The sequence below is a fragment of the Falco cherrug genome, chromosome 13 (assembly GCF_023634085.1).
Source record: "Falco cherrug isolate bFalChe1 chromosome 13, bFalChe1.pri, whole genome shotgun sequence".
Classification (NCBI taxonomy): domain Eukaryota; kingdom Metazoa; phylum Chordata; class Aves; order Falconiformes; family Falconidae; genus Falco; species Falco cherrug.
In genome coordinates this window covers 16,393,132-16,408,060 of record NC_073709.1, presented here as the reverse complement: position 1 = coordinate 16,408,060, position 14,929 = coordinate 16,393,132, and the positions used below count along the sequence as shown (strand labels likewise).

Sequence of the window (14,929 nt, the reverse complement as noted above, 5' to 3'; positions counted from 1 at the left end):
GTAGAAGATTAGAAAACTGGAAAAAATAATTGGGATTGATTTCTTGGATCTTGACCTATCTATACATCTGAGCTCCCTAAGAAACTCAAATCGGTGAACACATGCTGTTACATATTAAAAACCTGTAACTTGAGCTTAAAAATACTTGAACCAATCCTAAACACTTTTCTCTTTGTTCAGAAGTGTTTGTCCAAGTGAAGAAATGCTGTGTGATTCAGACTTTGTGTTTTCTGAATGAGTCATTGCCTACCTTGTTATTACTGAGACCTGTAGGCCAATATTAAGCACTCTGAAAAAATCCTATCCTACATAATTTTGTTTTTCAATCTAAACCCAGCAGGAAAAGTCAGAGATGGTTAGTGCACCAGACACCGTGACTGTTCATCCTCAGTTTATCAGATCCTCGCAACATCTATCAACTAACAGGTAAATTGGTCATCTTTCTCTTCCTTACCTTCTTGTAAAAAAATGCAATTTTAGAAGTGCAGTTCACCAGAATGCTTTTGCAGATACCACATTCAAACACCACGTTTCCAGTTACAAAATAAATGGCTATGTAGAAAATATATTTTTATCATTCAGTTATTTTGAAGTCATTTGGAAGGTAGTTTATTGTAGCTCGGTTTTTTTGACTTGGTCTTGGGATCCTTGAATCTGTCACTAGGGGCCCCGTGACAGATAGCAAAGAAAGGCAAGTCTGGTACCAGTCAGTTTTGCTATATGAGGAGACTATATCTCCTTTTCAATGTATTCAAGAAGGTGCAAACCAATTATTTAATATATAGCCTAGATAGATTTTCTGATGAAAAATGTCCTGGTGCTACGTTTATGCAGCATATTATTCTGCAATGATATTGCATTTGATATTGTAAAGCACTAGTGCATCCTCCACAGTAGAAAAATGTAATCATCATGGTTGTTTCATCATCAGCTACTTCTGATTTCAAAGCCTTTAATTTAAATTTGCAGTAATAGACCTTTCATAGCCTTCAAGCAGAGTAGAGTGCAGGAAAACACATACCTGAATGTGCAGGTTTCCATAGTCATTGACAATAAATGGAGGTGGTCTCTCTCCTTGCCTCTTCCTTTTTCTGTCCCCGCCTCCCTCTTCCTTTCCTTTTCTCCTTCTCTCCCCCTCCTTCTCATTATACAGTTAATCTTTCTCTGATGAGTGGCTTCACCTACTATTTTATAACAACACCCTGCATAAATGACATTTCCTGCTTTGCAGCAAACATAATATATCCTATATACCATTAAATAATGAATACTGGATTTTCTTTAAACTGTAAAATCTATTTGAATCTTTACTATAGATACATGACAGTTTACAATAAAAATGTAGTACTCCATAAGCAGTACAGAGAATGAAACAATCCTCTAAAGTTGTCTAAGAAGGCATTTTCAGATGTCTCAAACTGATGAAAACTGACTCTAGTCTTCTCTACTTTGCTTCAGTTCTTACTCTGTGCTGTCTCAAGACTTTGACAGTATTCACTTTGCAAATGGCTGGCAGGTTTTAGGCCTAATTTGAGCTTTTCACTTCTGGTTTTAGGCTAAAGGTTACTTGTTCCACAGAAAAGCTGACGGAACAGAACATGAGAGCGTTTTTGGTCTGGCTTAGTACAAAGTCAGCCAAATTAGCTCAAGCAATCCATGACTGTCACTTTAGCTTCGTACTGAACTGAACTAAGGACCTCTTGCACAACGTCTCTGCCTCATTGCTCTTGGGAGCAACAATTTCCAGTTGGTGTGCTGATGCATTGCTCAGGAGAGAGGTATCTTTTGCAATCTGAGCTAGAACTAAAAAGAACATATGATAATGCCCAGGAACTTTCCAGTGCAATGAGAGACTGATTTCGCATCCCCCACCCTATCTCAAAAGCGAAACTGCATAACTGGTTTCTTTTTAATTTTCTTTTAAACTTTTCTTTCAAATGTCTTTACCATTTGTATTTATTACTGGAGGACAGGTCTCAGAAAAGTGTGTCTAGCATTTGGAATAGAACGGGGGAAGGTGCCTGGCTGCTTTCAGCTGCCAAGTTTATTTCAGCATCATGTACTGCCTTGCATGGTCTCTTGTGAAAAATCACATTCTTTATAATGAAGAGTTTCTCTTTGTCTGAGTAATGGACATGTTGACTGAGACTGGATGATCCTTGTGTATAGATCATAGAGGCAGAACAGTCATCTTCTTGAACTTATATTGTAGAGGGAGTCACGATGAATATAGTTTTGTTTTCCCATCTCTATTAATATTGTCACAATGGTCTTTTGAAGTTAACTGCTCTTTCCTCCTTATAGTTCCAGAAAGTTGATCTTATTTTATGTTAGGCTCTTTAAATGTATTTTACATAGGTATGTTTGCAGTGTGATGTATATGGAAGCAGAAACAGTATTTCTGCTTTTTGTGAGGTGGGAGCTGCAGGCTTAACATCCCATTGTGCAAGAAAATTTACTTTTTCCCCTATTTGAGGCAATAACATTATAGAGTAAAAGTTTCTAATTCCACATGCTTTAGGCTTATAAAACAGTAGAATATTTATCTCCCAAGGATTTCCTTGACCTCAGTTGACACAGGAACTTTGCTTACCAGATCGCATGATTGTTTAGGATGAGTCCAGTCTACAATTAATTACATAGTCCTAAGGCACAAATGGCTCTTGGTTTCTAATTCACCTAGAAATCAAGTCTCTTTCTCTGAAATGATACTGCTATCTTCACCCAGAATAACTGCTCGCAAAAGCAGAAACTGACATGAATTATATTTGTTATGATGCGGTGTAAATAAAACCTATTTACAAGATGGAATTCAGTTCACATTTGTGTTCAATAGTAATGAGATCTAAAACTTAATGGGCTGCATGTCAGAAATCAAAGATTGCTGTTGACATAGTAAGCATGTAGTAAAACCATTCAGACAAACTCCTGAGTGTGAATGGATATAAATTAGAAGTAATAAATTACCTGTCTCAGCATATAAAGGATACAGGTATATTCATAATCTTTCTTGAGATTTATATATGGTTTTGAGGCAAAATCTTTTGATCACCTTCTAGTGCACGAGGCATGTGGATTGTTATTGTTTGACACACCTTAATCATGTTACCAGAGAAAATTAAGCCTTGGGAAGGGAATGTGATAGCCTCACATCGCATTTTGTATTAAATCAATTTATAACTGAAATAACAGAGGACGGAAGCTGGTAATCCTTTTGAGGCTTAAGAAGGATACACACATATAAAAGGTAGTTGATTCATGGCCAAACATGCCTCTTTTTCAATCGGAAAAAAAAAATGGCTGAATAGTTAAGTGCTGCAATGAGTCTATGTTAATAAAAAAGTTGAACAGTGAGCATTTCTGCCACAGTTGGTAAGGCTTGATCCTGCCCTCACTAGAGTAAGAAGTAAAACATTAATTTCAGTGACCACAGAGCTCAAGTGGGGAAAAAGGTGACATAAGGGTTATTAGTGGGTTTGGCATAAGAAAAACATTTCTACATAAGGAAGATAATTTCTTGAACAAGTTAATCACGTTACCAAATCTGATGTACCTAAAGCAGCTGAAACCAGTAGTTTGTGTATTGTAGTCTTACAGACTCACACTCATTAACCTGTTGAGTAGCTTCAGAAGGTTTCCAGACCATATTTGTCTTTGCATATGTCTTTCATATGAAGGCTGCAGAAATATTAAATCTCATCTGATCTGAATATATTACTCTAAAATGAAGAACAGCTGTGCAAGGTGGAGAAAGAATGACCCATCTCTATATTTCAGACAGAAAAGGGTCTAATCAGCAATCCCAGACTCACAGTACAAAAAGAAAGGAAGAGAAACCTAAAATAATCATCAAAAAGTTATTTTATTCAAAAGGAATACCTAACAAAATCCCTCAAACTTGAAAGAGAATACCCTACTTGTCTATATTGTCTCTACCGTAAAGCTGTGGTGCTAACTGCAACTTGTACTATATGTACGTTTATGTCCCTTAATGGGTTCCTGTGAAGTCTGCAAAAATTCTTAAAATGCATGTTGAGCTCAGCACTCCACGTCTGCTCCACTTCAGAATTCAAGCACAGTGGTTTTTTCATCCTCATATAGTCTTTTCCCACACTGGCTTTCATTTAAGAAATTTATCAGGTCCTTGTCTGTTTGAGTTACTTCTCTCACTGAATATTTAATTTCACTAGTGTTGAACTGTTCTTGTATTCTTCTTGAATCAAGCAAATGTTGGATAGTTATTCAAATCTTCTAAAAATTTTTGGATTCTTTTTTTCCTTCTCTCAAAAGGAATAGATTCTTTTTCATTCAATCAGATCTTTCTTAACCTTGCTCATTCCCTTTTACTGAATCTCATTTGTCCTATTCCAGCAAATCCCACAGTATGTTCAATCTCAGACTCCTTGGCTCTCCAGCTTCTTCTTCAAAATATTCCTGTCACTCTAGATTTCCTTGGAGATATTTTCAGATAACTGTTCATGTTCTCTGATAGATTTAAGCATCAAATTTTTTAACATTTATTGTCCTGGATTGCAAAATTTACGCCCTATATTGATGCTATGTGAAACAAGGGAAATGTTCACATACATACATACATTGCAGCATTTTCTATTGTAATAATTTTTCATTCCTGCCAATTTTATGCAGGGTTACATGATGATAAAATATAATCTGTGAATAATGTCATTGATTAATGATATTTCAAAGGTTTTCACATTCTGTTGGTAAAACTTAATTTGAACAATTTATCTATGAATCTGCAAGCCAAGTTTAAATTTGTAACCAAATACTACAATGCTCAGTTTTTAAGCATCTTTTATCTTGCCTGCCTTTATACAGAACATCTGTTCCTCTCTCATCCAAGGCTCAGACAATGGAAGAACTGCAGCTGAGGTTTTTTAACATTGCAGAGGTTGCACACCTTCAAAATTTATGCTTTCCATTTTAATCTACCCGATTTTCCACTTTTTTTTCAGCTGGCAAATCAACCACGACACTCATCATCTCTCCAGCTGCTCTGTCCTATGGGCTTGATGGAGCTGATCAGTCCATGGGACGGTTGTCTCTGGCCCTTAGGTTCCTGCAGCCACTCTGCGTATATCTCTCTAGCTGCTGCCCCATCCCATTACTACCCAATTACCCAGAGGGTGGAATTTCAGATGCAAGGTTAAAAAAAGAACTGAGACATATGAAGTTGACAGACCATCCTTAATCTCCAGAAGAAGCAGGAATTTCACTGAAGCTGTCAGGAAACAGTGCCTTGAGACTTCTTAAATTCAACTCAAGGAAATATCAGATTGATTCAGAATGAAAATGGGAATTATACTTTGTCAACAGAACATGAATGGTATTAGAGCTCAGGAGAAAGACAAAGAGGCAGGACTTCTACACCTTGTGTGTCCATCAAAATGCAAAACTGTAATCCAGGAGTTTCTATTTACACATTAAAGAAATGTTGGCTGGAAAGCACCTCTAGAGATCTCCAAACCAACTCCTTGCTTGAAGGAGGACTAGCACCACACTAAATCAGGTCAGCTATGGTTTTGTCTGGCTTTGTCGAGCATCCTGAGATGTCCAGTCCTTCAGGCTTAACACACAGAGAGGGAGATCATTACCCCCTTCCCATGCTGTCATAGTGACTTTCCATTAAATTTAGAGCAGTACTAGCAAAATTTCTCATCTTTTCTCATCTCTGGAGCAGCATCTAACCCTCAGATGAAGGAGGAGAGTCCTGGCTTCTAAGAACAAGCTAGGCTCCAGCTTCCTCTGAGCATACAAACCACTGCACAGAAAAATTACACTCTTTCATTCCCTTATGATTTAATGTATCTTGCAATGCCATAGAAAGATTATCAGAGCTTCAGCATGAAGGATACAAATTATCCCCATCCAAGGTCATCCCTCTACCTAGGGATTAGAGAAATTTCTGGGATACTTAAAACATGGATTTGAGTTCTGCCAAGCTGAGGGGCTCATTTGTTAGATTAGTACTTTAACTGTTAACCTCTTATATGGAAGCAGCACTTTGAGTCATTACAAAAAATGTTTATAAGCTTCCTTGTAAATTTCCTTAACTTGCAGGAGATGAGATTGCATCCCACAGACAAAAACATCTGTCTGTATCCCCACAGGCAGAGGGCAGGAGTTGAAGGTCCACCTCTGAGCACAGTAATGTTAATTTCCTGATTCTGAGCACCAACTCAGTCTAAGGGGTTTTTTTAATATCACCTTCCTGAGGTGCCCAGTACCCCCAGAGCACTCTAACACAGGTTTTGGCATATTGTCCTGGGTCCAGGAATCCACTTGAAAGTGAGATCCCTAGAGGTCAAACCCTGTCACACCCGTAGTGTCTAGGTTTTTTAATGAATCTGGGTCAAAGTCCCCTTTAAAATGGGGATTTAACAATTCTGGAGAATAATTTTCACTTACATTAAATGGAAGAAATTAGTTCAAATATATAAACTACTGCAGCGTAAAAATAAATTACTTCAGCTGACTCACAGTATTTATAAAATTACCCATTCTGTTCATGGCAAATAAAAAGCAGAGAAGCTTATTTCAATGAAAATAAAGCAATGGAAAAGGATCACATTAAGTCACATTACCTTACATTTGTTGCAGGCTAAGGACAGCTGTGGATGGTTGCTATGGTTCAGTTGATGTGTAGTGATTTATTAAACCATGGTTATATGACTTGGATGCCTAGGTATCTCAGGGCACAGACACAGAGTCCTTTTAGAAAATTGAATTTAAGACCCTACATCACTTAGTTTTTAAGAACTGTCAAATTAATGGAAAAAATGTTCAGGAAATCCTAAAGTAGAACTATGATGTGAAGTTCCCAGATATTGTTAAACCACATAGTAGGTAATAACATCACACATCCTTTCTAGCTCCTGTAATGTTTAGGCATAATAAAGTACAGAATATTATTAACATTAAATATGATATTGCTTTAATTGAATTAGGCTGAATCTTAAGGGGGTTTTAATCCATTTAGGCAGGTGTGAATGGTATGGGACTCGAGGAGTTAAAGAGAAACATTTCGTAAACCTGGAGCTGTTCATTTGAAAATGACTTATACTCTTGGGCACAATATCTTCGGCAAAACTGAACCTGGCACAGTGTAATACAGTAAAATTTTAGTAATAAATTTCTTTCCTTTTTCAAGTTCTCTGCCAGAAATATCAATTCATCAGCCAACAGTGAACAAACTACTGCAGAGTTAGAAAAGCAAGATCTTGCCAATCCTGCCATCTACTGGAAAAATCCTAAACCTGAGTCATCCAGTGTTTCCACTCTCTAAGGTTGGCACCAGATCCAGCAGCATATGCAACCCCCAGGGAAAGGAGACAGTCCCTAGACATCCCATGGCAGAAATCTGCCTTCCTAGTGGAGAGGTTCCTTGATAACGATATCTGCAGGGACAGGAATGCACAACAGCTGTTTGCAATATATTTGGCTATCATCAACAAGCCACATCCCAAGTCCTCACTGAGTTTTTATCCAGTCTCCCACTGATTTTGGTAATATTTTTGCCTGACTAAAGGAAGAATGGAAAATGAGCTAAGGCCTCACTTGACTAATAGTCAGTTTGGGAACTAAATATACTATTAAAAACTGTACATCAGATACATCAAAGTGCTTTACAAGCCCTGCTTAGAAGGCAAATACTAAAAATATAATCTTTATGAGCTTATAAGTCATTCTTTCATAGCCACATTCTCTACATAAACCTAATCATCACATGCATTCAACTGAAAATCCTCTTCCAGTAAACAAGTGCTTTATCTAGATAAAAAAAGTCTTGAAAAACAGCTTCCTTTTAGTTAATTAGCATGTGTTAGTATTCCTTCCACAATATCTATATTCTTTCTTTCATTTCTGCTCTCATTCCAGTTTTTCAGAGACCACAAGAGTCAGCCCTAATGAAGATCCAGCTGGGAAAAACAATTCAACCACTTCTAGTAGTCCTACTTTAAGAACAAGGTAAGAAGTGTACCTGGGCTATTCAGAGAAAAAAAGCAAACCAGTAAGTAATATGCCCAGATAACCCTCTACCAGTCTCTTTAGCAGTCTTCTTAAAAAACAAAAACAAAACTGAAATTGCTGATTTTCCTCCAACTTCCAAAACAACACCAAGCTTGTCCCATAGCTTTACACCAAGTAGCTGCATTATCACTATTAAAGAGGTAGTTTCTTGTTTGACCTGAGGGTTTTTTCCCCATAAGCTCATGAATCCTCAAGGTTGTGTCTTCTCAGCAAGAGAAGGGACTCTGAAAGAGTAAATAAAAACATTTGAAAGGAAGAGAGATCAGAGTATACAAGGCAGGAACTGTGCAAAGATTTTTTCATTCTCATGATTTTGTCCTTAAAATATTTTTAATGTCTCTCCTATAAATTATTCTAGTAAAATAAAATTATGCCAGCAGCCTGGGTGTGTCAGGCTTGGCAAAGGTTACACATCGTGTTTTCTCAAAAGAGGTACTGCTTTGTGAAAATTAGCTTAGCAGGTTAACAGAAACTACCTTTCCTTTTTTTTTTTTTGACAGCTACTCTAGTTTTTCTAATGTGCTCATTTCCATGTTCTTTCCTCCCACCAAAATATCATGCCAAGTCAGTATACTTCCAGAAGATACATTCTTATTGTGCCTAACAGTTCTGGCTATTAAGGCCCTTAGGAAAATATGGTTAAGTCACTATTTTTCCTACTGCATTAATAAGAACAAATCACAAGGGTTTTTTTCTTTCATTTTCCAAAACAATCCATTTCTAGAACAGCAAAAAATCATGGAAAATTTCATCCCCCAAAACCTATTTTTTTCAATTGCATTTGTGTTTAAGAAAAAAAGAAAAGGAGAAGCTAAAATGGAATTTAGTCAGTACTTTCTCAAATACATTGTGTATTTGTTAGATTGTTGCTGATCAAATGAAACTCAATAAGACAATAGTCCTTTACTGGTGTTCTGAGATCACCTTGTAAATCACATTAAAAGATACATTTTATTAAGTTCATAGTTCATTCTATATTTTTTTCCCATTTTGGTTCACTAATTCAACACTGAGCACTTAATTAATAGCACAAAGACAAGGATATCAGACTTCCACAATTACATCCTACTGCAATAGTCAGTAAGCTGTAATTACAAAGGTAGGATATGTTAAAAAAAATGTTTCTCCCTTCAGTTCCCCTTGTCCTTCCATACTGTAATTTTTGCCACTATATTTCTCATTTCACCATTAGTGCCCAGTCTTTAAACAAGGCTAAAGACACAGGGCCAAATTCATAGCTTTCTGAGCTGATTAGAACAGCTACGCTGTACTGCATCGTCTTACACCACTGGCGGATCTGTCCAAAGCTGAGGTAAGTCCATGATTTAACTGCAGAGATACAAGACCTTAGCTGGGACGGGAGACTCAGCAGCACAAAGGAGTTGCAACTGTCAGCAAATATCACAAATGTCATGTGTTTGTTTACTTCCGTATATGCACGAAAATTTAATTCCCTTACGGTAGGCAAAAATACTGTTGATCTGTTCAAATAAATAGCATTTTTTCCTGAAGCAAACAAACACATGGCATAGTCACAACCTCATTTCTTTGGTACACTCGCTATATTAGGCTTTTCCACTTGGCAGTAACTCTGACTCAGCAGTAAAATGTTTTTCACCCTTTGTGAGAGGTTTTATATCTGATAAGCATGTAGCCCTACCAAACTAAAAAGATGTTGGCTAATCTTAAGAATCTATGTAAGAGCATTAAGAAGTCTTGAGCTTGGTTCTCCTCTGTACTGTGCCACCTCTAACAATGTATCTGAAGAACAAAGTCCTCCATGCTGAAAAAAGAGATGAGATAACGCAACAGAAAAAAAAACTTCTTCCTTCTTGCTCAAGTCCACGAGTACACTTTCTTTATTTCAGGACCCCACCAAGTTCTTCTGTTCCTCTGACTGGAGACAGCAAGGCTGATACTGACATCCTAGCTTTCATTAAAGCAAGACAGAACATCCTGCAAAAGAAAGGTAAATCCTGCCAAAACATAGGAAGCCAAACCAAAATCTCCAGTACAGCATTTTAAAGCCAAAATAGCTTTAGTCCACATTTATACTGACGCAAGTGAGAACTGATTCTGGCTTAAGTTATATTACATTATGTTCTCAGCCGTTCTAAACACTTGAGGTTCTTCACATGTATTTATTTTAGTAGTTCAATGCTGCATTGTAAAACTGTGATGTCTGTCTGTTTTTCTCAGTCACCATCAGTAAACTTTCTGGGGCATGCATGTCTGCACAGCCTGCACAGTGTAATTTTTTACACTTAAGTAAATGGATTTGAATGTGGTTTCTTGATGATTAAAACACTTCCAGAATTTTCTGTATACTTTTTCTTTAAACTATCTGGCCTGGTTTTCAGTTGGTACAAATGTAGCTGTAACAACTGACACAAAATAAAGATTACATAAATGATTGTACTGCACCCTACCTTATGATACACATTGGCCCACCCCGGCAGAGTATGACCTTAACAGCTATTTCACTATATCTAGGTCTAGCAAAACTTTCTATGGGTATTTGTCACCAAATCAGGTACCGAGAACAATCATAGTTAGGCAATGAAGTTCACTCTACAGTGAAGATAATTCAAATTGGCAGGAAGCAAAAAGCAATAAATACACCACAGTGGCACTGCAAGGTAGCCTAAAAGTAATTCATTGTGACAAAGAAAAACGACCCGTATGTTGGGGGGGTTTAAATAAGAGTTTTTAGTGGCAGCAAGCAATTAGACAGAAGATGAAAGCAGTAGTGGTTACCCAAGCAATAACTTTCCATCAGCACTTGAGTGCTGGTGACAGCATTATTCAGCAAGCTATCAGCACCTGGCAGATGGTGTTAGCACTGTCACAAAGTGGGGTTTCGGTATCACACTGCTTATCAGAAAACCGTCAGGTAAAGACACAGTGGCTAAAAAAACAGCTTCCCTATGCTCATCTAAAGCAAACACTTAACACACTTAGGCTTTGGGATCCCTTTTGTCTTTATTTAGAAAAGCTGTTGTCAGCTTTCTTCTGCAAATTACATTAACTTGAATTTATAGGCAGGTCACCAAAAGACGGTTGGAGGTAAGTGTCTTACAACAAACATTTCAGGCCTTTAGAAGGTCCAAACCTGACTCATTCTGCGAAGTACAGTAACCCATCTAATAAAAGCACAGCTTGTCCTGTGATCATCTCCTAAATTATACCATATCAGGAATCTCTCTCAAATGCCTTTTCCATCCTGATTGTTTTTCAGCCACAGGCTATTACCTGCCCTCATCCATCAGTCTCAGAAGGACCTAGGCATTATCTACATTGACTGCTATTAGACCCCAAGTTATAAAAGGTATTCTTGCAGAACAAAGGACAGTCAGCACTTAAAACTGTTCTGGAGTTTAGTTGGACAAGAGGAGCTGCATACTGCCCTAAGTAGCTGAAAGGGAACGGAGTCACCCTGACAGTGCAGGGCTGCCAGACTCAGCCAGTCACTAGATATAGGCAGGGGAGCAAAGAGTCAAGAGGCTTCATCAGTACGACCCGCGTATATCGAACATGTAGGACCTGATGTGTTGTAGATAAGAGACACCTCAGCAGCAAGTTCTAAGGAGGATTTGGTGTCAACCTGGCCTATGAAAGAAAGGTTTTCTTCCTTGACTACTTATGAAGAAAGGGGAAACCTCCCAGATTTGAAGGATGGAGCCACCGATAGCAGGAACTATTGATCAAAAAATGTCTGTAAATTCTAATTTAGCAAGATGAAGGAGGGTAAAATCTAATAATTAGTACTATTAAAGAAATACTTTGTACTTCAGCACCATAGTGAAACCTGAGGACATTTATGAGGTGCAGTGGTAGCCTTTCAAGCTGGGAGAAGACCATGGGCTGCAAGACTCCACTATTCCTGTATCTGTGATAGCTTTATGAGTTCCCTTTTCCCATAAGCACATCGCTCTTCCTTGACGTGTTTCTAGACTAAAAGGAGGCAACAGGCACAGTAACTGCTGTAGTGTTTGTGCATTATTGGCTATATGGAGTTTCTGATAACAGTTGCATCCAAAGCAAAGGAGAACTGGAGGGTTTTCTTTTTTGGGGTGGGGATGGGGACTTGGTTTTATTTATAAAAGAAAACTATTAGAGGCAAAGTAGAGTTAAGCAGAGAGGAAGAGTAGAACAAGAAGGCATGTATTCTGACTGAATACTTTGGTGGAAAAAGTTATGTGTTAGCAGTCTCACACAAAACGTTTCCTCAATAATTTTCAAACATAGACAAAATAAACCAGAGCGAATTCTTTGCCCAGGGCCACTAAGCTGAGTCAGACAGCTTCATATAGAAGCTACATGTGCTGAGTCCCAGCCCCGTGCTCAGTTGTCTCCTTCCCAAACTCTTCAACAGAGATGTTCAGTAAGCATTTCTGCATTTGCACACTGATGTATTCATTCCCTGCACAATTATGACACACACAGTGCCCTGCAACAAGCAACGTGTGAAAGCACAGGCTCAGCCAAACCAATGTCTGCTAGAACTAAAACATGTCAACATACTGACTGTGCTTTCCTTTATCAGTATCAGCATCTTAGAAGCAAACTGAGGGCCCCACTTTACATTAGCTGGGGGGCGGGGGGGGGGAGGGGAGGATAAATGTGTGCGAAAGGCAGCGGAGTGTAAAACAAGTTTCATAAACAGAAAGCGTGGGAATGCTCAGTATCCTTGACAGTAACGCCGGGGAGGGAATGAGAGGTCTCCGTGCGCATTACCTCAGGGGCTTGTAGGTTGTTACCATCTGCTTTCTAAACAGAGCGGAATTAAAGCAGGTACCTTCAGAGGGGCTTGCTGGTGTTGCCAAAGCATTGTCATAACTACACTGGAAAGCGTTTCGCAAAGGGCTGCTCTGCAAACCTGCCATTGTGCAGTCTTGAGGTAGAGAAATGAAAATGCAGAAGTGTAAATGAATGATTTATTTATTTATTTATTGTCTTAAAAGTTTAAAATTAAGAGGTTACCTTTTTTCCTTTCTTTTTGTTTTGTGTTTCTGAAGTTTGTTTTAAAACTGATAACACAACCTGAAATATAGTCTAATGTATTCTTTATCTTCTTTCAGGCTTGGGGAACAAATGAAATTCTTGTTACAGTCGACCATTTCCTTTTAGAATCCATTCAAGACCTTTAGTCTTTCCCTTCCTCTTCTGTTTAGAAACAGGTATGAGTAAGTATTTTAGATGTACAGGTTTAATTGGTAAAGGTATAGAAATTGTCTTTCATAGCAAAATCCATTTCTCTGGAATATTTGAATATTTGCACTCATTATCTTCAGCCTGCATTAAGATTAGGCAAAAATAAATCAACCAGTCAGGAGTTTGCCAAATATGTTTAGTTAGTAAGAATTGATTTTATGTTTTCTAAATGTTACAATTATCTGATGTATTAGTGTTCTTCTACATCGTTGATCTGAGGAACACTTCTTACTACTGATGGTAGTTTTGTTTGCATTGATTTGCATAAGGCTTTATTAATTACATCTAGTTGGCATCCAGAGATGTCTGTGCAAAAACAGTAGTTATCTGGGTTACAAAATTCTAGAAAAATTCCATTTGAGACCTTTTGCTGATTTTTCTTCCCCAAGGAATACTAGTTTTTGTATCAGATTACTAGAATACTGAGATTGCATTGTAATGTGAAATTAATTTTTATTAAAAACTAATTCTACAGTTTAAAATTTCCCAACTACTTTTTTTCATTTGAAAACATTAAATGTGCAAAATATACACCCTCCCACAATAGACAGGTTTCAGAATAAACAATGAAACTTTATAGGCTTCAAGTAAATCTGGGCAAATACTTGTAAAACACAAATAAGATGTGAAAGTTTAAATGCAGTTTAATTCTCTGTAAAAGTCAATACAGCTACCACATAAATTGGTAAGCTTTTTGCAGATTTTAGGATGTACAAGGTGAAATAAAAGTCAAATCTATCATTGCTTTGGGAAGACAGAGTTCAATGATTTGTTCAGAGGTGGGAAAATCCACAGGGCTTCCCCCTTTTGTATGTTTGCTTTACTAGAGTTTATATTAAAATGTCCTTCTTCTGTCAGAATATTTAGCTGTCTGTCTGTATTTTTATTCTTTTTATTCTGTTATATATAAACACTGTATTTAATATACACTGAACTACCATTTATACAGCTTCATTGAGCAGAGTAGGGCCACCATCCTGCCTCCATCCAACTCAGCTGGCTGGAGAAGAACAGAGCTTCCAAACCATTGCTGGGTGAAGCTGCTGTCTTCTTTGGTTTTCAGTAAAACCCCCATTATGGTGGATTTATTTGAAGTTGGCCAAAAGAGAATTACGGGTACAACATCTCGTTTCTTTTGTCATTGAAGCATTTCCAATACCTTTGGGTGACTGGTTAAGAGAAGGATCTCAGCGCTATCCCAGTACAATCTATGTGACGCTGCTACACTTGATGATTACGTATTCGGTGTTTTGTTCTCAGTTTGCCACACATCTTACTCACAGAGAGAAAAGGTTGCTTGCTCTCCTGTTTCAAAACTGTCTAGCCTTTTTTTACAATGTTGTAAAATTGGTGTGAAATTCAGTCACTATCAGCAAAGTAATACCTGACTGGCAGAATGTTCTGAGATTAAGATTATACCAAACATAAGAAAAGCTTGGACTAAAGTACATCCAATAATAAAAAAACATATAAATATATAAACCCATATAAATAAATATAAAGCCTTTCTTGCTTCTTTTGGAAATTTTCATAATATCATGTGGAAAGAAAACATTGCTCATTCAGTATGTAATAGTCTTAAGAATTAAAGCATACACTTTTTTAAAAACTGACTCCACTCTTCAAAGGTTGCCTCTTGGGTTCATAGGAAAATTCAGGTTGG

The 14,929-nt window shown here is 37.5% G+C and overlaps 1 protein-coding gene across 1 annotated transcript in view; it reads left to right on the top strand.

The window, feature by feature from the left end:
* KIF6 (kinesin family member 6) overlaps positions 1–13,663 on the top strand; it is a 158,308-nt gene extending 144,645 nt beyond the window's left edge. Inside the window, 4 exon segments of the mRNA XM_055725880.1 lie at positions 338–426; positions 7,900–7,989; positions 9,921–10,021; positions 13,134–13,663. Coding sequence (XP_055581855.1) covers positions 338–426; positions 7,900–7,989; positions 9,921–10,021; positions 13,134–13,150 — 297 coding nt within the window. The 3' untranslated portion in view covers positions 13,151–13,663.
* Positions 13,664–14,929: the final 1,266 nt, after the last annotated feature.